Source organism: Bicyclus anynana, chromosome 8 (assembly GCF_947172395.1).
Source record: "Bicyclus anynana chromosome 8, ilBicAnyn1.1, whole genome shotgun sequence".
In the NCBI taxonomy this organism is placed as follows: domain Eukaryota; kingdom Metazoa; phylum Arthropoda; class Insecta; order Lepidoptera; family Nymphalidae; genus Bicyclus; species Bicyclus anynana.
The window spans coordinates 7,647,850-7,674,913 of record NC_069090.1 but is presented as its reverse complement, the minus strand read 5'-3'; the positions used below and the strand labels follow the sequence as shown (position 1 = coordinate 7,674,913).

General features: G+C 35.3%; 1 protein-coding gene and 1 long non-coding RNA gene across 2 annotated transcripts; both read left to right on the top strand.

Moving 5' to 3' along the window:
• Positions 1-2,947: 2,947 nt before the first annotated feature.
• LOC128198340 (uncharacterized) lies at positions 2,948-3,962 on the top strand. The gene is made up of 2 exons (XR_008251071.1): positions 2,948-3,074; positions 3,142-3,962. It is a non-coding gene; the product is annotated as an uncharacterized LOC128198340 (long non-coding RNA).
• A 6,372-nt stretch (positions 3,963-10,334) lies between these two features.
• On the top strand, positions 10,335-21,640 carry LOC112054889 (uncharacterized). Its single transcript, XM_052883258.1, has 11 exons — positions 10,335-10,447; positions 11,034-11,136; positions 11,547-11,711; positions 12,557-14,775; positions 15,482-15,678; positions 16,101-16,242; positions 17,100-17,246; positions 18,445-18,618; positions 18,689-18,804; positions 19,085-19,249; positions 20,412-21,640. The coding sequence occupies exons 4-11, from the start codon at positions 14,598-14,600 to the stop codon at positions 20,472-20,474; spliced, it is 1,182 nt and encodes a 393-aa protein (XP_052739218.1). The 5' UTR covers positions 10,335-10,447; positions 11,034-11,136; positions 11,547-11,711; positions 12,557-14,597; the 3' UTR covers positions 20,475-21,640.
• The last annotated feature ends 5,424 nt before the right edge of the window (positions 21,641-27,064 follow it).

The following is a 27,064-nucleotide window of genomic DNA, read 5'->3' as shown; positions in this document are numbered from 1 at the left end:
GAACTAGGAATCTGAAAAGATCTGTGCACTAGTCGTTACTCTACACTTGTGCACTATAATGTATTCTGCGAAGATAGCTGACGTGCTACCTCACTAATACATTATAGTGCACAATGCAATGCAATAATTTCCATACAGACGTGAATGGAAATTATAACTAAAATTCGATCAGAAATACATTTCTATATTGTATGTGTTCGGCAGATACCCAAAGATATTATAGGCCTACATTATATTTATGTTTGGCAGATCCATACAGAAAGTATAGGAACGAAGAACACACATTGCTTGAAGATTACATAAAAGTTTTCCGAGTAATGGATATGATACACAAATATGAAGACGTGATTTTGTTGTTGATACTAATCGGGAACACTACGAATGTGCTAATGGCTGTGTATTATATTATCTCATTGTTTGGTAAAAAATATCTTCTTTATCTAAGCTTTTACCTACTAGCCCCACCGCTTAATCTTGGGAAGTATCAATTTAGGTTTATTGGCTTATATTTTGCCCCTACCGTTTAATTTTAATTTAAGGTAAACGCAAATGGAAATTGATATCAAAAATTACGAAAAAAATGTTATAAGCATTATTTTACATTTAAGAAAATTAAAAGTAAAAGAAGATTGCCATTATCGACTATCAGTTTTAACGTTAACTTAATTATCGGTCGATCATAGACCATCTTTGGCGAGTTTCAAGATTTACATTTGTGTAAATTACGACTCCTATTATTTTTTTTCGTAGGTAACTTTGACCTTCAAAATATATTGATCCAGGGAATATTTTTATTGTGCAATAGCTTAAGAGTTTTCACTTTAATTGAACCTTGCTATACTTTGGAACAAGAGGTATGTGTTATACAAGATATTGCAAATTAAAAAGAAATTTAAAAAAATAAAATTAATAGTAGATTATGAAACTTTATAAGTTAAAATACTAAATAAATAGATCAATTTAAATCAACATGGTAGTTATACCCGTTATTTTTCAATTTAATTTCAGTTCTATAAGACGAATGATATATTGAGTCGTATATTGTGCCAGAAGTCTTGCTTTAGAGTCATCCACAAAGAGTGGTATAGTTTTATTGAACATATCTCTACGTTGTCGTCTCCCCCGTCGTTTACACCTTTAAAAGTAATAACGTTTAGTAGACCCCTACTTGGTACGGTAAGTAAAAAATTTGGACTAAAAATTCAACCCTAAGGGTAGGAAAACAGGGGATGATTGATTGTATATCTATTAATTATTGTAAAGTTAAAACACGCATAACTTTTTCTAGTGTAGTCAGATTTTGATAATTCAATTTCTATTAAATATATGTCGGTGAGTGAGTTATTTGATCAATTAGCAAAATCTACGTTAATTATTGTGATAATATTAGAATCAGGTTTTCATATAAATGGTATTTAATTATTTACTGTTCTCCGTCTACGCTCCTAGACTTCAGTGACTTGAGTGGTGGTGGTATAGTTAGCTTGAGTGGTCAGCGCCGACATATATTATCTACCTAGCCTACCTACTTACCTACCTTATATACCTAGAAATTAACATTTTGTTGCAGATTGGCGGCGTGATTGCAACATTTATTGTGATATTGATACAGTTTCGCATAGTTAATGTATAAATAATAAATTTCTCATTTTCGTAATTTTTTTAATCTTCGAAGCGTTGGCGATTGTAGAAAGAGAATGGATGTACCACATGGCTACAGACCTAGCTAATTATAGGACCCCGCGGTTACCTGCTCAGTTTCCATACCCGTGGGAATACGGGGGTGAAATATAGAATATGGAACCTTGTTATATCTACTGTGATGGAACTTACAATCAACGAGACTTTCTATTGTTAAAATAATTTAAATGTTGCTTCGTAGATCTAAAGATTACCCCCTGCTACCCAAAAAACTCACTAGTTCTACCTCTATATAATATTAGTATAGCTAGATTTGTACAAACAACTGTTTTCAAATCTGTTTATGTACCTATTTATCTATGCTGTAAAAGAACTTTTTTTTGATGCGTTTTTTGTGTGAAACTGAATTTAACTCTCCATTATTATGAGGTCAATGGAATTCTGATCACCTAAGTGTATGAGGCGTTACCTAAGCAGAAACATGTTTACAAATTATCATCTGCTGTATTTTTATATGTGTGAAATTTAACAACGCATTTCTACTGTAGTACGGGGAGACTAAGCTAGTTTTGGAGCAACATTATTGGGTTTGTTTTATCAAGGTCTGATCTCGATCTGATATAGGAAGTTATGGGGAAAAACAGAATTTTTTGAAGACAGTTTCGCGGAAATCCGCTTGTATGTCCTAATCTAATTTCCGTAGCTACTAGCCTAGTTACCTACTAGTAGTGACTAGCCACAATAAGCGGCCGGTGGTATAGCATGTGAGGGACGTAAGATTTACATAGGGTAGGTAGTTAGGTAGGATGTGCAAGACATCATACCGATCGTGACCAAAACACGATCAGTTTTATCGGACGTCAACCCGTTAGCGCTGCATGCATGTGGGCATGTCGGATGGTGAGTGGCTAGCGTATTACCTGACTAAAGCCTACTTGATCGTCAGTGGCTGATACGCAGTGCGCAGAAAGGTAAAACTATTAAACGCGGCCCACAACCTCTGGGCGTTCAATAATTTTCACCTATTTTAGTCGATTAGAGGTTCGGCCGTTGTCAATACTTATGAGGTAAATCTCAAATTTTAGATATGATTGTAAAATTAATAGTAGATTGTCGAAAGACGTACGTATAGCATTGCATTTGTACAAGCTATAAAATTGATTTTTTGATGGACTTAGCTCTATCTCCATTAGTATGAGACTAATGGAATTCTGATTGCCGTAGGTACGTATAATTTAATGTGTTTTGTTATTTAGTTGGTAGTATATTGATTTACATTTGGTTTTGTGTTTTAGTGCTGCTGGCTGAATACTTCTCAATTCATACTGATACCAATAAAACATACAAGTATATTATGTTGTTTGCGTATATAATTCAAATTAAATAAGTAAGAAAATAATCTTGCAGCAGTTAACAAAAGTCTCCAGATAAGGGTAATAATTCATTTAGAATAATGCAATTTTTGCGTGTGTGAAATATCTTAAGGAATTTTTATTTTAGTGAGCACATTATCAATGGATGCGCCGGAGTCAGAGTCAGGCGTGGTGTCGGGCGCGACCGCCATAGTGTTGCGAGCGAGCAAGTTTGTCGGCGTCGCGCCGCTGCGGTTCACGCGCGGTTGCGGCGATGGCTACCATGTTACTGTTTGTCGCACTGCGGCGATCATCTCTTCTATAGCTCTTATAACATTACGTTAGTTCTTCCGATGTTATTTATATTTACTACATAGCTTAACGTCAAGCTTTATAAAGAACGACGTGGTCGTGGTGTAATTACATTAATAATTAACGTTCTCTCCTTCAATGAAATGTCGCTACTTCTTTGCTTACGAAAAATCAATACATTAATAATTATATACACAAATGGCGAGCACCCGCGACTCAGTTCGCGTAAAATTCTGTTTTTCTTGGATTTTTCGATATAAAAAATATAAAAAGTCCATGTTTTGCTATGATTCTGCTCTATGTTACTATTATCATTGTACCAAAGTTATGTGACCGGTTTAAGGTAACAAACAGGGGTGATGATTTTGGCAGTCTATATATGCGTTTGTATGTTTAACCATAGCGCCTACATTTCTGAACCGATATTAATGAGTGAGGCGATTTAAATCATGGCGCGGGTGAGATAGGCTATTTAAATGTTATCAAAATTTTGTATGATAGAATTTAAGCCTCAGATTCAACTTCTAAAATAGTTAAACTGAGATAATTATCACGTGTTTAGTATCAAAAAGGTATTGGCGACTACATTACAAATATGTAGGTATATTTATGTATATGTCATATTGTTTAAGTCAAAATTATATTTTTTATTATTTATATTATTTTTACTAAAATATGACTAAAATGCGTCAATGTTTATATGGCTAGTGTATAATAATATGCCTGATAGGAAAACAGAAAAGTATAAAATAAAAAATGAAGTATACAAACTAATATAACATTGTAAGTAAATAATAATTTCTTAAACAGTGCTTATATGTGTAAAATTGAAAAATTTGCACACCACGTCAATGGTAATACACTGGGAATTGATTCTACTAGTAAAACAACATTGTATACGTGTGTTAGGCAAATAACATTTCATTAATTTTTAGATATAACTATGGGAAGCGTAATTTTTTACGGAATTACTGTCAACGAAAAAATAAAAATAATTTTTTTCAAGTCAACAGAAACGATGATAACTTTTATTATCGGCATTGCTTTGACTACAAGCAAAATTAGCTTGGGAGTGTTTACTGGAGAACTTCGGATGCGGAGACTATTGTACATAGTCAATCAGTTACAGACGGTAGTATATTTATTTTATTATTAAGAGTTGACGGCATAAGAAAATGAGTAAACCAAAATAATATTTTATCATGGCAAAAACACACGTCCTAAGGACGAAACCACAACACTGCGGTGCGTCGTCGGATCGCAAAAATCTACGATGTCACACAACGCACCGTGCAACCAGTAGGTACTTCCTTCTCAATTTTTGTGCCCAGTACCTACTACTACCTAACCTAGCCTAACCTACTTTCTGTTTTTTTTATGCGTCTTAACGCAAGGAGGTGTAGAATACGTGTAATCCTGTCCATGGCTCACTAGAATCTAAGCTAATGGCCATAATTTCCACGTGCGATGCCGATTTTTTTTTTTATTTTTTTTTTATTTATTTATTCATTAGAAAGCAGGTTTACAAAGATACCTTATGATATAATTAAGACCCTGATACTTTCTACTAATAATGATTTGGTGTATGAAAAATTTAAATAGACTGTACACCTATACCTAAAGTCTATTTTTTTAAAGCAGAGACTGAAATGACATTTAGAAACGTCAAACATAAAAATAATGTGACCAGCCTAAAAAGAATAAGGTTGTCCTAACGATTCTGATTCGATTAAAATCGATAAAAACAATACATAAGAAATAAAATAAATGTACAAAATGTGTAATTATGATATTAATAAAGTCACCGACATAGCTCAACGTGTCGCAAAGCTGAAGTGCCAAAGGGAGACATAGTTCGAAGAGCCGATGGTTGTTATGGTCCCAAGGTGCTGGATAGGCGACCCTGCTCTAGAAAATGTAGTGTTGGTCAACCCCCCACTAAGTGGACTGACGACATCAAGCGAGTGGCAGGTATTACTATTATATGCAGGCGGCTAAGGATCGTGATGTTTGAAAGTCCCTACAAAAGGCCTATGTCCTGCACTGGACGTCCATCGGCTGATATGACGATGATGATGAACATACCTATAATAATTCTTATACGTTTTTTACAGCTTATAAATTACTTTATATTATCCAAAAATTAATAGTTTCCAAGAAATACTTTTCATCGTAATCGAATTAAAAATACAATTTATTGAACACATTGATAAAATCGTGAATTAGTCAAATATTTTTATCAATAATAATAATTTTTTTGGTCCGTAACTGACAAATCGATACTAAGCAATAATTTAATTCCTTAATATCGATTTTGTGACGTCCCTATTTACTGCATATAAAAATCAGGCAAAGTCATTTTTGTCTCTGTAGAGAAAAAACACATTATAATCCTAATTTTTATACAAACAAAAAAAGAAAACGTAATAGCTTATACAATTTGACATTTTATGATTCTATGACCAATACAAATCTAATTCAAAATTACTGTGACTGATAAAATAAAATATAATAAAATAAAATAATAATAAAGCCAAATTTATACTGTCAAAATCATTAACATAAGTTAAATTTAGTGCAATGTCAAATATTTATTACCATTATTATGTTAAAATTATGTACATGTCAAACATTAAATATGTCAGAATAATTGTCGCCACGCCACATATACACGCCACTGCTGGTAATACTTCAAGCTTCACCGGCAACCACACCCTTCAGATTGAAACACAGCATTGCTGCTTACCGTGATGCCCAGTGAATATGACCTTTGCCTCCGATTCTGGAGGTTGTGGGTTCCAATCCGGTCCGGGGCATGCACTTCAACTTTTCAGTTGTGTGCATTTTAAGTAATTAAATATCACGTGTCTCAAACGGTGAACGAAAAACATCGTGAGGAAACCTGCTACAGAATTTTCTTAATTCTCTGCGTGTGTGAAGTCTGCCAATCCGCATTTGGCCAGCGTGGTGGTCTATTGGCCTAACCCCCTCTCATTCGGAGAAGGGACTCGAGCTCAGAAGTGAGCCGAAAATGGGTTAATAATGATAAATGATTGCTGCTTGGCGGTGGAAAAACAAGTTGCAAGCACGCTTCCATTGTTAATTGCATCATCACTTGCCATCAGTTGAGACTGTACGCAAGTGCTGACTTGTAAAGAATAAAAAAAATGTACTTCCACGAATGAGCTCTATAAAAAAAAACATCTTTTATTTGTGCATTTGTTGTGGTTTTTTTTTTATTTTACTTATCCTGATATTATGCTGACAATTACCCGAGATTACAATATGTACTAATTTAGATTTTATTAAATTTTTTAGATCAAAGACCACACCAGCTGTAATTTATATGAACCTAAAGCTTGGATAGTTTGGACTAGCCTGCTGTCTTTTGCAATTGGATATTTAGCTTTGCTCGAGTTCAATTTGTATTGGATCTTTGATTTCATTGGTGATTTATCTTGTGAGTATTATTATTGTTTAAAAGCTTTGTGTTTCTGAATGTCCGAACACAAAAATGGAAAAAGTTTCTGAGTTATTTAATTAAATAAACGAAAATTTATCTATATTGAATAAAGTTTTGAGGTTTTAGCCGAAGCGTCGTTCGTCGTTATATCTAAAAAAGTCTAGATATATCTACTTTAATAATGAAATCATTATTTTATCGAAAAAAGTTTGCTACAACGTATTACATTTTTAATTCATCTTTAATTTGTCCCCAACGGGGCCAATCAAACACCGTTAACCATAATGCCTGGGTTTTACGCCATTTTTTTTATACCTATGATTATTTTGTTTATTAATTTTCTTGTTTTAAGCTTGTTGGTAGAAGAAAAAAAATACAGCTTCAAAATTCAAATGTACACCGCTTTGGTACATCAGCAAATATATTGACTGAGAAAGAAGGGTGATAAAATAGTAGATTGTTATACAAGGGGCTAAAAAGACCGAATTATATACGAGGTATTTTTAGGGCCCGAGACGTAAGGCGAGGGCCGCCTAAATAGAAACCGAGTTTATAATGGGTTTAGCCCCACGTGTTACACTCTGCTTTTCACTACGATTGCGAGAAAATAAAATAGTTTAATAATATTCAATGATTTATTTTAATTGAAAATTAAATGTACAAAGTCTACAATTTTGGATATTAAGGGAGATGCTTTTACCCAGTAACATAATTTCCGACTACTGTGAAGATGAATAATGAGTACGTGAGGTAAACGTGGGAGATAATAGTTTAAAAAACTCCTTTCGTAAGTGGATCCATTCGTTGTTGTTTTCTTCACTTATTAAATTTTTCGTAGGTATTCGTAGGTATCGTAGGTAAGTATTTAAGTAAATGCGTCTCGACTTTGATGGTAACAGATTGAAAATTTCATCCATCTCCAAATTAGGATCACCATTCTCACTAGATGAAGACAACAATAACAATTAAAAAAAAAAAAAAATTATTGTTGAAAAATATGTAATTTATGGTCACAAATTTACAATGAATTTCTGAAAATAATCAAGTTTATTTATTATCAAAGGCTCACTGAGCTCGAGTCTGCTCTCAGAATGAGAGGTTAGGCCAATAGTCTACCACGCTGGCCAATGCGGATTGGCAGACTTCACACACGCAGAGAATTAAGAAAATTCTCTAGCAGGTTTCCTCACGATGTTTTTCGCGTACAGTTTGAGACACGTGATATTTAATTTCTTAAAATGCACACAATTGAAAAGTTGGAGGTGCATGCCCCGGACCGGATTGGAACCCACAACCTCCGGAATCGGAGGCAGAGGTCATATCCACTGGGCTATCACGGTTCTGTAGATAGATTTATCGCCCCCGGTATGTATGAAGTATGAAGTACTAGCGGACGCCCGCGACTTCGTCCGCGTGAAATTTAGTTTTTTACAAATCCCGCGGGAACCGAGGATTTTTCCGGGATGAAAAGTATCCTATGTGTTAATCCAGAGTAAAATCTATTTCCATTCCAAATTTCAGCCAAATTGCTTCAGTAGCCGCAGCGTAAAAGAGGAACAAACATACATACACACAAACTTTTGCCTTTATAATATTAGTAGGAAGTAGGATAGGATACGCCCCACTAGGCGTATACTTCTTACAGTTTTGGAGCATCTGTCTTGTTTAACATATATGGCTTATAATTAAAGTATATAATATTTCAGATGGAGTGTACCTTTGGTATTCTTCTTTGTACCTTGAGTACAGCTTGATTAATTTTTTGCTGATGCAACACATGATTTTGTTCTTTAACTGCTATACCACGACGAAGACTCTCAATACACGTATATGTCAACATTTCCTAAATTCGAATCGTAAGTATTTATCGATGTAACAGATATTACATAGACCAGGCGCTGTGAGGTACTGAGTATGCAAAATTCATAGACCGCATTCTGTTTACAGTTTTAATCCCAGGAAAGCATGCAGATTACGATTCTGCATGTTGCCAGGAGGTCTGTTGGTCCTTTCTTTTGTTATACCCTACCCCCTTTGGTGTCAAGTAAATGCTCCCGGCAGACTTTTCACGGCAGATATTTCACGGCAGACTTGTCACGGTGGCTAATATCATGGTGAGATTAACCATGTACGCAGGAGATATTATAGTGCACAAGTGTGTGCGCAAGCACAGGAGCACTCTCTCTTCCCTCACTCTCGAAATCCGATGGAACGGCAAACCGACACAATCGGTGAGAGATCAGGCTCTCCGAGGCACGGGGGTGTACTAACACCGCCAACTTCCCAACTCCAGGCTGCTTAAGATTTTGCTTGTAAGAAAAATCACAATATTTATTTTGCTATTGATATACGAACCCTGGACCTCATTGTCCGACCTGCTAACCACAGGACCAATGAGGCAGTATATGGACTGAACAAATACTTTGTATCAGTTTTATTGCTTGTTTTATTAAGAATATCCAATTTTTAATAATGACATTATCACTTTAACAGCGAATCTATTAAAAATACACAAGAAAGTTCAAAACAAGCATTATTTTTTATATATTTTGAGAAAAAATTTTAAATCAAAAAAATTACTTGGTTACTCTGGGATTTTGTCAAAATTATTCAAATTATTATTAGATAACTAGATGGTGTCTACCATTTGCGTTTCATCCATTAATTTCAGGACACCTGTATAAATGTGAAAGGTCAAAAACCGCTTGACGTACAAAGATTAAATTTGGCAGGGACGTAGGTTATAGTTAGTAGAGGTCCGCCAAGAAAGGATTTTGCGAGAGGGCTGGATTAAGGAGTTCTAAGGGTGGACGAAATATTTTATATGATCTTAGAAAAAGTAGTTTGGCAGGTTCAAATCGAGTGAGATTGAAAGAGGAACGAATACTATTGGAAGATTTCATAAAATTTTATCATATATCGGATATGATACATCAATTTGAGGATGTGATAATGTTGCTGTTACTAATAGACGCCACTATTTCTCTGTTGACGACTATGTACTACCTCGCCTGGGTATTAGCCAATTTAGGTAAGTATATCACAACGCAGCACAATATGTCTTTGCCAGCCATGCCGAATTTTTTTCTCTGGTCCGATGAAACAAAATCAAAAATGAAACAAAAAAATTAAATTAAATATGGTCTCAAATCGTGCCTTTCTTACTTTCATCGTCAACAAAAACATGGACAGACAGAAAAAAAATGAAAAAAAAATACACGTATTTTTGGATTCAACCGAATGGCCTTTAACTAAAATTTTCAAAATATCTTTAATGTTCACAATTGGACCTGTTACAGTTATATTATAAGTATAGACAGATATAATGTAGCTTTATATATGTCGGCGAGTGAGTTATTTCATCGGTTAGCAAAATCTACGTTAATTATTGTGATAATTTTAGAATCTAATATTAGAATTATTTACTTGTTTGATTCTTTACTGTTTAAATAAATAAGACTGTAAAAGGTTGATAGCGTGACTCTCGTCCAATAGCATTGCGTCCAAAATGACGCGTGGCCGGTACGCTTGACAGGTACAGTACCCTGCCCCCACAGTAGTCTGCGAGTTGAGCAGAGCGGATAGTCGTCTTCCATTTGTTAAGCATAGTGAAATAGTGATAGAGATGTAAAAGTTAAGTCAGTGAATATAGTGAGTGAGTAAGTTATCGTCCGGTCCGGTTAGTATTGCATTGTTAGTTTCTTAGCTGAGACCCAACGCAAGCGGAGATGGAGAGCATTGACTGGTCGTAAAGGGGCCCCTCAATCAAATTGCAACTGCCATCAGTTGCAAGTCTGAGATCCGCTCGTGCTTGACTACCTGTCCTATGAAATTTAATGTTGGTTTACATTTGTATCAGCGCTATACTTGATCAATATTGTAATAAATTTATTTGACGGCCGCGTGGCGCACTGTCGGTCTGTTGACGACGATGTATTACCTCGCCTGGGTCTTGGCCGATTTAAGTAGGTATAACTTAATGTAATGATCTTTTGCTATTATAATTTACCAGCTTACTATTACAACCAAAGCCAATTTGGATTCCGATTATAGTATTTCAATACGAATAAAATCTACCACTATATTTTTTTTTGTGGGATTTGTGGAAGAAAATGGAGGAGGCCTTTAACCTTTTAGGAGTCCATATTTTAAAAGAACATACTAACTAATATTACCTACTAACATAACAAAACTTACTAGCAAACTACTAACAACATTTATTAAATGGCTTATTTATTATTTTATTTATTAATTTTTTTTGGCAGGTGGTTCGAATTCCTTGAATGTAAATCTTTTCACCCAGGGATCGTTTATCATAGCATTCGGATCATTATTCTAATAGAACCTTGTCATCAATGGCAACAAGAGGTATGTAACAATCATAACAAAAAAATGCAATGAACTTTGGTTGGTATTGTAGTGCAGACCATACATTACACAATTACAACCAAAGCCAGACCGAATAAAGTTAAACGACAAAAAAAATATATACATGCAGTCATGCAGTACTATAATAATCGTCAATATATTTTTACAAGAAAAACAATATTTTTTTATATTTCTATATCGTTTAAATTTACTGAATAATAACTCTGTGGTCGGTTGCAACATTACAACACCAAATTTAATTGTGCTTAATTACTTGAAGAAAAAAAAATCTTTTCTTTATATATAAAAGAAACAATAATATTCTTACTTATCAAGACGGATCGATCATATGAGCTCAAATATTAATTCGTTTTTGTTCATTGTGTTAATTGGTTTGATCATTATTTTAGATGAAAAGGACTGCATTACTATTAAGTCGTATTTTGGATCAGAAGTCAAGTTTCAATCTCAAGAGTAAAGAGTGGTACACTTTCATTGAAGAGGTATCGACATCACCAACTCAGGCGGTTTCGCCTCTGGGAATATTTGTATTTGGGAGACCTCTACTAGGCTCGGTATGAAATTAATTTTAATAGTTTTTATGCCACTCTCATGTAATGGCTAATTACGTGCAATTGGCATAAAATAGTTTTTCTACGACCATGAAGAAATAAAAGAATTGCTTAATAAAACAGTGCGTGTTGCCTAGGGTACCGAGACTTGGTCGCTAACTATGGGCCTCATAAGAAGGCTCAGAGTCACACAGCGGGCGATGGAACGAGTAATGTTAGGAGTATCTCTGCGTGATCAAATCAGAAATGAGGAGATCCGCAGAAGAACCAAAGTCACCGACATAGCTCAACGAGTTGCGAAGCTGAAGTGGCAATGGGCGGGGCACATAGTTCGAAGAGCCGATGGACGTTGGGGTCCCAAAGTGCTGGAATGGCGACCCCGCACTAGTAAGCGCAGTGTTGGCCGACCCCCCACCAGGTGGACTGACGACATCAAGCGAGTCGCAGGGATTCGCTGGATGCAGGTGGCTCAGTATCGTGATGTTTGGAAGTCCCTACAAAAGGCCTATGTCCTGCAGTGGACGTCCATCGGCTGATATGATGATGATGATGATGAATAAAACTTAATAATGGCATTGGACATGGCCTCATAGATTTTGTCCGTTCTATCTTTAGTTTGTTAACCTTGCCACAGGGGTTTTTAATTTTCCTCCATATCACAAAATCACTTTTATTATTACTCATTTTAGCGTAGTATTTATTTAAATGTTTATTTTGATTTATTACTTAAACCGTTTACTAAATACGTACTACGTAAAATCGTTTTAGGGATAAAAAAAAGAGTAATAAAACACACACTACCAATACCAGCATATCTAAGACCTTACTTTACCTTATATTCCTTGCAGATAGTCGGCGTAGTCGCGACATTTTTTGTCACATCAATGCAGTTGCGCTTGAAACCGAAGTAACAAGTGGAGATTTGTGGTAGACGTCCACATATCCGCATCGTACGAATCCGACGAAACTACCGTAGAATTAAAAATAAATTTAATGCGATGCGTTATCGGACGCGGACGATGCGAATTTTTGGACGCTTGTTTTAAATGAGTGAAAATATCATCATGAATAAAGTCATGTCGATAGAAAAGATTATTGTATAATTTGGATTTGACATAATAGATAATTTGGATTTTTCAATTGTATATATTAGAAGTATGCAAATAGTCAAGCATTTTTGTAGAAGTAAGAGTTAACAGTGTACTTATCTTTTATCTAACGATGACATCTTTCGGAGATACGGGGACATATTTGCAGCGCCTCATACTAAATGCAGTATGGGGCGTTTTTGAGCGTTTTGGTGTGATGTTACACCGACGAAAAATGGACCGACTTATGAAATAAAATAAAATACAGAAAAAAATAAGAAAATAGGAAACCGGTTTAGCACCGCCTTCAGACTGATCAGTAGGTAGAACATAATACGATGTTATTTTTCGATTTTTAATTTAGTTTTTTATTTATCCAATTTAGATCTAGACAAGAAAAATCCCCAAAAGTAAGTTGTTCTGTGTAGTCGTGTTAAAACCCTCAATGACAGTCACAACCAATTTAGGTGAAAAGTCCTCATCAATACAATTTAATGAAGCCCAATCCCATAATAGCTACTGTACACCATTCAGGAGGTTCATTCGGTCGGGTAGTCGGGGCTATCTATTTTTAATTTATTATATACTTTATTATCACTAATTTATCACATTCATTTTACCTATTTTATACCTCAAAGGAATTAAATCGGGACCTGACTCGCTAAACGTAAACCGTGATTCCCATTCCCGTAAGAATGTGGGGATAATATATAGCCTTTAGCCTCCCTCGATAAATGGACTCTCTAACACTGAAAGAATTTTTCAAATCGGTCCAGTAATTCCTGAGATTAGCGCGTTCAAACAAACAAACAAACAAACAAACAAACAAACAAACAAACTCTTCAGCTTTATAATATTAGTAAAAGTAGAATCAATGTTTCATAGATGTATTGGTATATGATGGCATTTGTCTTGTAAGCTTTCTAAAAATGGCGGTTTATGCAATATAATGGTGTAAAAAACGGTCAACAACTAGTTTCCTAAAAGGAGTTAAAATTCATTTGTAAGTATATATTTCTAATCTTATTTCTATCAAATACTAAAAATAGAATTTATCTTCTAATCTAAAAAGAATGTATTATTTATTTTTACATCGATTAAGTAATCGAATATTAAATGTAAAGGGACTGAACGATGTTTGCTACAGTTGTATTAGGTTGTGTAAAAATTGTATGTATTTTGCGATTTAAATTTATAGTTGTGTAGTCTAATTACACTAAATAAATTTATTCTTGTGCAATATTTTCGATGTGTGCGTTTATCTCGTCCCCCTCAAAATATAACAGACGATTTTGTTGGGTGCGATTCTAGTCCATATGTATGTAGTTAGAGTTTTAGTGAACTGCTACCTACCCACTATCAAATAATTTTTACAGACTACTTCACGTCAAAAGTTACCACGAATAAACATAATTTTCTACCCAGACTCGCGGGAATCAGTAGTTAGCAAGGGACATAAGATTTGTTTAATTACGCATTGCGCAGTAAGGAAAACTATTGAACGCGGCCTACAGGTATCTTGATCTTGACCACATTAGTATATAGATACAATGCTAGACGTCATTACTTAGTTGTAATGTTATTTCGCCGTAGATCAATACGTTGCTTTCACAGAGTTGCATACACAAGCTATCAGATGTAATATCCGTGGTATTACTTAGCCCTCTCTCCATTATGATAAGGCTAATGGAATCCTGAATACTTAGGTACGTACGATTTAATGTGTTTCATTTATTATTTACAATATTGATTTACATTTGGTTTTAGATTTTATTGCTTGCTGGTGAACACAATATTATCAATGGATACTCCGGAGTCAGAGTCAGGTGTGGTGTCGGGCGCGACCGCCATAGTGTTGCGAGCGAGCAAGTTTGCCGGCATCGCGCCGCTGCGGTTCACGCGCGGTTGCGGCGATGGTTTCCATGTTACCGTTTGTCCGACTACGGCGATCATCTCTTCTGTAGCTCTTACTACTTTACGTTAGTTTTTCTGATTATATTATATCTATTTACAATATAACTATAATCTAGTGCAACGTCGGGCGTAATAACATTCATAAAATATCGCTACTTGTCAGATCTAGGTCAAAAAATCAAATTTTACAGGGTGTTAGGGAGTATTACCCATTACTTCAAGGTGTTGATGAGACCACTTATAGGAGCCGAACTGGATAACTAATATTTTTTTAACTACAAAATAAAAACTTTTTATGTTTTCATACAAAGTAATTCAAATAATTCCGACTATCCATATAACACACGCCTTTATCTATCCTTGCATTTTAAAATTCTAAAGTTTGTCTACGTCTTAATTATAAGGATGCGTATAAGGGATGCATTTTAAGATCTATTTACAAAAGAAAAACCTTTTACTCCGAAAATATATACACATAGTTCACTACTCGAGACAGAGAGCGATTCTCCCTGCCTAGCTCCGGGAAAGATTACTCCACGAGAGATATTGGCGGATCGCCCACCACTGAAACAGCGAGCTCCTTGTGACACCAGTGGCTTGCCCGGCCGATTACTCCCACTGCCTAACGCCCACTCTGAATGGAAACAACTAGCGCCACCTAGTGTCGGCACGAGCCAACACGTGATAGTCGAGTGACGTCATATTTTTGTCAGACTACTCATTTCCTACAGTATAATATAGTTACTAATATTTTACTAATCTACTTTTTAGATATGACTATGGGAAGTGTAATTTTATACGGTGTTACTGTCAACGCTGAAGCGAAACGGCTTTTTTACAAGTCTATAGAGACGATGATGACTTTTATTATCAGTATGGCTTTGATTATAAGCAAAACAAGTTTGGGAGTGTTTACTGGAAAACTTCGGATGCGAAGACTATTGTATATAGTCAATCAGTTACAGAAGGTATCTAGTACTTTCCTTGTTTATTAGTTTACTAGTGGACTTCAACGACTTCGTCCTCGTGAAACTCGATATAAACTTTCGACTACCTCGACCCTACCCTATCCTACCCCTACCCCTACCCCTACCCTGCCCCTACCTCTTTTTCTAATTTTCCGCGCAATTTTTTAAAATTTTTTCTGTACTGTATAAGAACCTTCTCCTGATAATAACAAACAGAACAGTTTGAGTTTGGTCATGAATATGAGACGTATATGCATTTCATGGATTCACGGGTTCCATACATTCCAGGTCCATCGTGTGTTAGAGAGAAAAACGCTGTGTGAGCCCTGGACTTGTGGCCAATGATGTAGGATTAAGAAATTCTTTAATATATTTTGTTCCTGTCCGAGATTTTATGTGTAACATTTAATTTTCTTTTTGAGATCAAGGACTACAACTGCTGTAATGTATACGAACCTAAACCTTGGATAGTTTGGACCAGCCTGCTGTCTTTTACAATTAGCTTCCTAGTTTTGCGCGAGTTGAACCTTTTAATGATAATTGAATTTATTGGTGATTTACCTTGTGAGTATAATATTATTACTAAGAATGATTACAGTCTTAAGATCAGTTATTTTTCAAATTAGAAGATATTAGTTACTTACTTTTTAGGAGTGAGTAGCTTACTCCAGAAAATTTTATGGAATACTATTTTATGAAAATATACATAAAAAATATATGTACTAAATATGTACATAAATGTCTAACACTACCTCATATCCGTCTCTTAACTCACTCATGAAAAAGTTTCTATCCTACAGGAAAAATTGATTTTTTCTGGGGACAAGAGGCACTGAAAGGCAACTCTACCTTTCAGTGCCTCTTGTCATCATAATAAAATATACTTAAGTTATACTGAATTAAAAGTGAATTTCTGTTAAAATATTCGAAAATAGTTTCATATAACATAAATTGTAATAAAATATATAATCATTAACAACCCATATTCGGGTCACTGTCAGTCTCCTCTCAGAATGAGAGGGTTTAGGCCTTAGTCCACCACGCTGGCCAAATGCGGATTGGCAGACTTCACACACGTAGAAAATTAAGAAAATCCCCAGGTATGCAGATTTCCTCACATTGGTTTTCTTTCACCGTTTGAGACACATGATATTTAATTTCTTAAAATTCTCATAACTGAGAAGTTGGAGGTGCATGCTCCGGACCGAATTCAAAACGAAGGCATCGTGAGGAAACCTGTATACCTACCTGACAATTTTCCCAATTCTCTTCGTATGTGAAGTCTACTAATCCGTATTGGGCTAGCGTGGTAGTGTATTAGCTAAAATCTTCTCATCCTCAGAGGAGTCTCGTACTCAACTGAGAGCCTCAAATTGGTTGTTGATGATGACACCTAAAAAAGAGTATGTTTAATATTTCAGATGGTATATACCTTTGGTCTTCTAAAGTTATTGAGCACAGCATAATTGATTTTCTGCTGTTGCAACATATGACTCTAATCTATAACTGCTATACTACGACGAAAGCTCTCAACACACGTCTGAATGAACATTTTTTACATTCGAATCGTAAGTTATTCGAATAACTGCATGAAGGAAAAGGGAAAGTACTAATAATAAAATAATAAATTATAAAATAGTCGGGACCTCATTCTAAGTATCCTATAATGGTCCCGACTGATTTCAAATTGCTTAAAAAAAAGGAGTCCGACAGCATTAAAAAAAAATTATGCAGTCGTGTTTCTAAGCTAACGCATAGCTTTCAGTTTGTATAAAAGGCGCACACGTCTGTTAGTATTAAATAAGCGCGAGGCGTGCTCTTTTGGATTTTCTAAACTATTTAGCTACACCTACGCATCATTGATTTTGTTTTTCATTTTATTTATTTAAACAGGACACCAACAGGTTACAATAAAATCTTATAATAAAATATAAAGAAATATATAAGTTACGGCAATTATTGCAGACCCACTTATTGGTTGTCACATTGGATAATTATTTATTATTATTTACTAACGGACGTGCGCAAATGCATTACAGTAAAAATCAGTTTTTCATAAATCCTGAATAAAAAGTAGCCTATATGTTGCTTACCTCCTCCTAACCTCCTCTATTTAACAGTTAAAATCCCGTTAAAATCTGTTCAGCCATTACAGAGATTAGCCTGGACAAACAGAGAGATATACAGAACATCAAAAATTAAATAAATACTTGATTGTGTTTTGGTATCTTGTAAATTAAGAATTTTGACGGCCATCGTGGTGCAGTTCGTTTGGTTTCCTTAATTGATTCAGGTCTTGCTGGTGCAAGGCTTCGTCCGTGGCTAGTTACCACCCTACCGGCAAAGACGTACCACCAAGTGATTTAGCGTACCGGTACGAAGTCGTGTAGAAACCCAAAGGGAAGTGGACTTTTATCCTACTCCTAACAAATTAGCCCGCCTGAGATTGTAGTCAAGGGCTAATTGTAAATAATAATGAAAAAAACGATATGCACTTGAGAAAATACACTTATCTTAAAATCACTGAAAGACATTTCAATTTTATTTATATGTATTAATTAGATAGAGCTTTGATACTTAATAGTGGATTAAGAGTTATTTAAGGACAAGGCAATTGAAAGAGTAAGGAATAACGGATGTGGTACACCAATTTGTCTTTGAACTTACAATTTATATTACCTACCTATTTCATAATTTTGATCATTACTACAAATAGCTTTAGCGTTTTGTGTTGTGTGATTCATTTTGATAATGGTAATTTGGTAGGTCCATATCGAATACAATTGAAAGAGGAACGAATACTGCTTGATGATTACATGAAAATTTACCATATTTTGACGGATGCTTCCGGGGATGTTATAATGTTGCTATTACTTATTGACATCACCGTTTCTCTGTTGACGACTATGTATCACCTAGCCTGGGTCATAATCAATTTAAGTAAGTAAAATAAAATATGCAGTTCTTTTGTTAATAAAAACTACAGCTGTAACTTGTAATTCTTTTGCAGGTAAATTTAATTCATTGGATTTTACTCTACTACTACTGTCCCAGGTATTATTTCTGATATTTCACACCATTCGGATTATTATTCTAATAGAACCTTGTCACCAATGGCAACAAGAGGTATGTACAACATGAAATAATGTTATTTAGTGTAAGGTCATTATTTTCATCACTAACGAATAGACGCCTATTGTTAGACATACGTCCCCTGTCTCGAGATGTAAGCAAAAGGCGAATAGTTAACTTATATGACAGATAACACCTATCGACATCATCATCGTCAATATCAACATCATAACATTGTGTCTAGGGGGGCATATTGAATTCTGATGGCTTATTAATTATACACAGGGCCGTTTATAATGATATAATTATAAAATTCGTTTGGTCATTATTTCAGATAAAAAGGACTGCAATATTGTTGAGTCGTATTTTGTGCCAGAAGTCTAATTTTAGTCTCAAGAATAAAGAATGGTACAGTTTCATTGAAGATATCTCAACATCATTAACTCCGACGGTTTCACCTTTAGGAGTATTTGTATTTGGAAGACCTCTATTAGGCTCGGTACAGTCACATTCTTAATAAATATATTACAGTTATCCTAATATATAAAATATAAATAAATCTGTACTAATATTACAACAGTAATAACTATAGGACCGATTTGAAAAGTTAGTTCACTAATGGAAACTACATTATCAGGACTAAGGACTACATAGGCTATATGAATATCCCCGAACTCCGACAGGAATGGGAACTACATAGGTGATACAGTGGGGTTTTGCTTATAAACTAATATTCTAAAGAGATAAGATTTCTTGTATGGTAGTTGAAACTACTTAACCAATTTTAAAAATTCTTTAACCAACCTTCGTGTTACCACAGAAAACATATGGTGTTACGGTGGATGACGGATCCATCCTAATACTGTTTTAAAATGTCGCGTCAGTTTTTCAGTATGAACGTCGTCGGGAGTGGTTATCGGAACGTAGGGGGAGTTGGTATTTTGAAGATAATTTCTTCTAAATATTTTGTTAACGTATTCCACACGTCAATAGTCGTAATATCAACGTCCATTCTGATTGAAAGCAGGAAAAAAGTATGAACATTTGTGAGTGTGGATGGACACGTTTGCGATGTGAATTCACGCAGCCTTCACCCTTTTATATGATTGTTGAATTACACTTGTAACGTCGCAGGTCCGACCTGCCTTTTATGGATCCAGTCGAGCTTGCCTTCGCGTTACTTCTACCGGTTCAGGTGGTGGGTTGGAATCGGGCACGGGGATCCTATACTGAGGATTCAACTCTTAATAAACACAACTTAATTTAATGAATACATTCGTGTGCTACTAATATACTATTCGAATGTTGTCGTACGGCGCTACACCTTTCGCGAGGAAGGGGTTTCGAACGCGCCGTGAGCATCCGTGCCTAGACACAGTATGCATTAACGAGGTGAATAGTCTCGCCCCGTCTGTATTGGCCTGCGTCCAGGGCTGAATGACGCCATTCTTCCTCCAGGCTAGGTTTATATACTGTGTGATGATTCATCAGCAATACTTAGTCTGCGCCGGCAGCTGGCTTCGAGAATGTTCTTGGAATATGGGAGTGGTGTGGAATCCTTCCTGAGCTAGTTGTTCCTTAGATTAGAACACTTTGGATTTAGAAGTTTATTATTATGGGTGTTGAAGTATAACACTATATCTACTTTATATTTATTACAGGTATTCGGAGGAGTAGCGACGTTCTTTGTATCATCAATGCAGTTGCGTTCGAAACCAAATTAATAATTGGAGATTAAAGATCGCCGTCCAAGTATCCGCGTCATAAGTATTGGACACATCGCATTAAATTAATTTTTATTTTACGGTAGATTCGTGCTATCCGTACGATGCGGATGGACGCACTTGTATGATTGTGCGCCTTTTAATTACGATTCCTTTGATGCGATGTGTCTGATACTTACGATGTGGATATGTGGAGGCCTACCATAAACGAATTTAAGTGAAGTTATATTTTGATTATACGTCGTTTATCTGAGAAGATTATTGTACAATATGTATTATATATTTTTATATATTTATATTGTGATGAAAGGCGAGTATCTAGATAATGTTAATTATACAAAAATCTCGACGACATAAAATCACGAAATATAATAATTAATTATAGAAAAAAATATTATCTGCCCACTTGAATATACTCGCGTCATATAAAAGAGGGCGGATAATTGTGCCTCTGAGAGGTAGCAGAGTGCCTTTATTAATACACATACTTATTATAGGACTGTTGAAGTATAAATAAAAAAAAACATACATATTTCAAATTAGATGTTTAAATTAAAGTTTATTTATGTTAAATAATTATTTATATTAAAGTTTATGAATAAACACGAGAGTTTTTAGGTATAATAAATAATAAATAAATACGTGATGTCACAATTCTTAAAGTATTTTATTTGACTGACCGATTATGTGTTTCATTCCTAACTCTATAGACACAGAACGGTCTGCTAATCGTAAGGCCGACTAATCAGGAGCAAGTTCGAACAGATGACATTTTAAGATTGCAATTTAACGGTTTCACTTTCATAATATACCGAAAAATTACACGTTAAATTGTAATCAGTATGTTCAGTTCACAATATATCGACAGATTACAATATTATAAAGAATGTATTTTACAATTTATCGGTAACATATACAATGCTAGACGTCATTACTTAGTTGTAATGGTATTTCGCCGTAGATCGATACGTTGCTTCCACATAGTTGCATCTATACAAGCTATCAGATGTTATATCCATGGTATTACTTAGCCCTCTCTCCATTATGATAAGGCTAATGGAATCCTGAATGCTTATATACGTATAATTTAATGTGTTTCATTTATTATTTACAACATTGATTTACATTTGGTTTTAGATTTTATTTAGACCTGCTGTTGAACACAATATTATCAATGGACACTCCGGAGTCAGAGTCAGGCGTGGTGTCGGGTGCGACCGCCATAGTGTTGCGAGCGAGCAAGTTTGTCGGCGTCGCGCCGCTGCGGTTCACGCGCGGTTGCGGCGATGGCTACCATGTTACCATTTGTCGGACTGCGGCGATCATCTCTTCTGTAGCTCTTATTACTTTACGTTAGTTTTTGTGATTATATTATATCTATTTACAACAATACTGTACTCTACGCTTTAGAAGTACAACATCGTAGGGGCGTAATGACATTCATTAGCGATCTCTACGGACTTTTTTTGGTTAATTGCTAATTAATTTTTGGGCTGACTGGTTATGTTTTTTATTATCTACATGTTATCGAAGTAAGTGTTAAAAATATGGCGAAAATCTCATGTAGTTTTTACAAAGATTTAATTAAAAAAAAATAATTTTAACCTTTAAAACTTTGTAAAATAATTGTTACATGTAAGTTAGTAATATGTATAATAAAGTTACTAATATTTTACTATTTTTTAGACTTGACTATGGGAAGTGTAATTTTATACGGTGTTACTGTCAACGCTAGAGCAAAACGGCTTTTATACAAGTCAACTGAAACGATGATAACGTCTTTTATCATATTGGCTTTAATTGTAAGCAAAACAAGTTTGGGAGTATTTACTGGTAAACTTCGGATGCGAAGACTATTGTATATAGTCAATCAGTTACAAAAGGTATCTAGGACTTTCGTTTGTTTATTAGTAACTAGCCGACGCCCGCGACTTCGTCCGCGTGGAATTCTGTTTTTCAGAAATCCCGCAGGAACCATGGAACCGGGAAGAAGATGTAGCCTATGTGTTACTCCAGGGTATTATCTATCTTCATTTTAAATTTCAACCATATTGGTTCAGTAGTTTCGGCGTTAAACAGTAACAATCATCCAAACAAACACACATCCATACAAACTATCGAGTAAAAAAATATTACGAGGAAGTACGAGTTGGATTTATGACGGTCACCCGGATGGTACGTACCTACCTGCTGGCCTATTCACTAATTTGGTCTTTATTAACAACCTATTAAAATAAACATCAAATCAACTGAGAAACGTCATCTATCTACTGAATGATATCCACGCAGGGTCGTCAGTAGGCAACGGATGACATTTTTTACATAGAATCTCAATTTCGTATATGTCAACTAACACACGTCAAAGTTAGTGAATATTGTTTTATTTTTTTTCCTGTACGAGATTGTATCTATACTAATATTATAAAGCTGAAGAGTTTGTTTGTTTGTTTAAACTACTGGTCCGATTTGAAAAATTCCTTCATTGTTAGATAGTCCATTTATCGAGGAAGGCTATATTATCCGTATTCCTACGGGTGCGGGAACCATGCGGGTGAATCCGCGCGGCATCAGCTAGTGTACTTATATGTATTTAATTTTCTTTTTGAGATCAAGGGCCACAACTGCTGTCATTTAGACGAACCTAAACTTTGGATAGTTTGGACCAGCCTGCTGCTTTTTACAATTAGCTTTCTAGTTTTTCGCGAGTTGAACACTTTTATGGTCATTGCATTGATTGGTGATTTACCTTGTGAGTATAATATTGTTACTGAGAATCATTACAGTCTTAGGTCAGGTTTTCTTCAAATTAGAAGATCTTAGTTACTTACTTTTTAGAAGTTATTAGCTTACTACAGAAAGATTTAGAAAATACCTACTATTTTATGAAAATATATATACTACTAGACCGTGGCTTGTGTGATAGTAGATTATGAAACGTTGTATTTTATAAAACGCACTTCATTTCATATTATAGCTTAGTAATTCAGTAGTATTCAGTGAAAATTTTCTCAATTTTTGTCTTACTCCAGAACGACGAAAAACATCGTGAGGAAACTTGCATACCTGAGAATTTTCTCAATTCTCTACGTATCTGAAGTCTGCCAATTCGCATTGGGCCAGCGTGGTGGACCAGTCTTACCCCTTTCATTCTGAGATGAGACTCGAACTCAACAGTGCGCCATATATGGGTTGTTGATGTTGATACCTAAAAAAGCGTACACCTTTGCTTTCAGATGTTGTGTACCTTTGGTCTTCTAAAGTTATTGAGCACAGCATAATTGATTTTCTGCTGTTGCAGCATATGACTCTAATCTATAACTGCTATACTACGACGAAAGCTCTCAACACACGTCTAAATGAACATTTCTTACATCCAAATCGTAAGATAATCGAATAACGTCTATTGGTTACCCGACGAAGAAGAGAAAGGGAAGGAAATTAGAAAATAGTCGGGACCCATTAAATAGTATAATGTAGACTAAAAATATTCTATTCAGTATTAGTCCCGACTGTTTTCAAATGGCTTTTTACACTTTTGCCTACAACTTGTTTTTTTTCTTTTTAGATTATATACATATTTTGTGCAGTCAGATTTTTCATTCCTTTCGTTTATTTATTTTATTAATTTTTATACATTTTCACAAGTAATTCTTTAATCAATACACATATAAATAAAATAGAAGTGCCTGTCTCTTATTTCAAGATAACTGTGTTTTCACAAGTGCTTATATTTATTTATACAATGTATCGAAGTTTGCTTTTTTTTAATTTTTGTCTGTCTGGCTGCCGTTCTGTGTATCGGAGCCAGGGTCTAGCTACCGCTTTATCAGCCGTATCAATGATACGGGGCCCCGGATTACAGGGGTCCCTTATGTATGAAAGCACAAATCAGTAAAATGTAATCCACAATCACACTGAATCTGGTGCTTTCCGGAAACAAAATTGCCTTTTTTTTTTTCTAGAGTTTCACTCCAGAAATGACAAAAGTAAAAAAGCAATCTCTTTTTCCCCAGGTTAAGCGAGAACCCAAAAGTTGGAAACATCCTATATAGGTTAAAAGTCACTGTCACATTTATTTTAAGCAAAGCATTCTTGTTTTGTTTGTGGTATCATTTAGCCTTCATTTGGGCGTTTTCTGTTCTGTGATTTTGATAATATTAACTTGGCAGGTCCATGTCGAATACAATTGAAAGAGGAACAATTACTGCTTGAAGATTACATGAAAATTTACCATATTTTAACAGATGTTATCGGAGATGCTATAATGTTGCTGTTACTTATTGACATCACTGTCTCTCTGTTGATGACAATGTATCACCTCGCCTGGGTTTTGGTCAATTTAAGTAGGTACAATAAAATGTGCAGTTCTTTTGCTATTATTATTTACCAAGTAATGGAATATCTATGCCTTATTATAACCTAACCTAACCTAAGATTATCTCACTTAGGTCATCATCTTAACCATCATTTACCTTAACCCACTTAAAGCAGGTCAGCAAAATATGTCAATCTCATCCATTCGCTTCTATCATTTGTCAACTTATCATCTAAGCCTTTTACACCACAAAGTCCTCCACATCTGGCGGACGGTGGTTTAAATATAAAACTTCTAAACTTTCTACGCTTCTTTTCAATCCTCGCCTTGCTTGATGTATAACAAATTAATTTAATTAGACTTTGTGGTGCAACATACAGCCAACCATCTTTTCTTTAGCCTTCCTCTCCTCTTGTGTCTTTCCATTTGCAATTTTTATATTCGCCTGGTAATATGACTTTCATAACTCCGCAATACATGCCTTTATCAAGTTAACCGTTTACTCCTTAACGTTTCTGTCACTGCCGCCACTTTCAGACCTGTTTTAAATATTAATTCCATAATTTATTCATTCTTGTCACACAACATACGTGCGCGCCGTGGGCATTCGCCCCCTGAACACAAAATACGCTAACGAGGAGGATTGGATTCTCAATATATTTTTTTACTAATCTAATTTACTTCCCAGAAATTTTCTTCACATTTATAGCCCATTATACAACATCACGGAGTACTCCTTCATGTACGTTTTGTAAGTCAACAAAAACCATGTGGCCGATTTTGTGTGCGTCCCTGTATTTCTCAAGTAGTTGTCGCAGTGATCAAATCGCATTCGTTGTACGCTGTCCTGACATGAAGCCAAATTGATTTTGAGTAATCTCTCTCCCCTCCTTCATTCTCCTTTCTATGACTCTATAATTTCTATATCTACTAATATAAAAACAACAGCTATAACTTGTAATTTTTTGGCAGGTGAATTTAATTCATTGTATTTGAATCTATTTAGCCAAGGACTATTTCTGATGTATCACATCATTCGGATTATAATTCTTGTAGAACCTTGTCATCAATGGCAACAAGAGGTATGTTGACAACGACATGAAATAATTTCATTTTGTGTAAGGTCATTATTATCATCACCAACTAATAAACGGCCACTGCTAGACAAAGGCAAACTCGTTGCAGTTTCTTAATTTGTGAAATAATAAATAGACTTTATCGTAAAGGGAGGGACACATTAGAGGGAGCTTCAAGGTCGCAGAAATAGCTGAAAAGGCAAAAGAGTCCAGGCTGAGATGGTACTTTCATGTGATGCGAAGACCAGATGACCATATCGTAAAAAGTGCCTCTCCATGGATACTACGAAGCGTGGGAAAGGGAGACCACCAACAAAGTGGTTAAAGAAGGTCCGTAAGGACCTGAATGTTAAGGGCCTGACAAACGATGACGCAAAGGAGCGTACAAAATGGCGCCGCATGATTGGGAAAGTTGACCCCGTATAAACGGGACAAGGCGAGGCCGAAGAAGAAGAAACTGTCGTAAAGCTAAAGTGGCAATGGCAATGAGCATTGGGTGTGATCCCCGATTAGATGGAACGTCGACGTCAAAGAGGTCGCATAGAGCTGCTCGATTCAGACGTCTCGAGACCGTGGTATATGTTCCCACAGGAGTTACCGACATTTCTTACCATGATGTGAGAATCCAAATACCATGGTCTTCTTGAATCTATCAGATATCTTGAAATCACAGACAGACACTTCAATTTTATTTATATGTATATTGATGATAAAGTTAATTCATTTGGTCGTTATTTCAGATGAAAAGGACTGCAATATTGTTGAGTCGTATTTTGTGCCAGACATCTAACTTCAGTCTCAAGAATAAAGAGTGGTACAGTTTCGTTGAAGATATCTCAACATCTTTAACTCCGACGGTTTCACCTTTAGGAGTATTTGTATTTGGAAGACCTCTATTAGGCTCGGTACAGTCACATTCTTAAAACATTTTACATCTATATGAACAAACTATGAACTTTTGTGAGTGTGGATGGACACGTTCGTTCGCTGTGAATTCAGGCCGCCTTCACCCTTGTAGGTATAAGTATAACACAATGGGTGTTGAAGTGTTTGTTACACTACGGGTGAAAATTATAACACTATGGGTGTTGAAGTACAATACTATGGGTGTTGAAGTATAATACTATAAGTGTATAACAAACACTATATGTACCTTATATTTCTTACAGGTATTTGGAGGAGTTGCGACGTTTTTTGTG

Bases quoted from the DNA above. Each gene is read 5' to 3' on its own strand.
- LOC112054889 (XM_052883258.1), top strand. From the start codon at position 14,598: ATGGATACTCCGGAGTCAGAGTCAGGTGTGGTGTCGGGCGCGACCGCC. The intron at 14,776-15,481 runs GTTAGTTTTTCT...TCTACTTTTTAG, and splicing joins TGTAGCTCTTACTACTTTAC to ATATGACTATGGGAAGTGTA. The intron at 17,247-18,444 runs GTAAGTTATTCG...GTAATTTGGTAG, and splicing joins ACATTTTTTACATTCGAATC to GTCCATATCGAATACAATTG.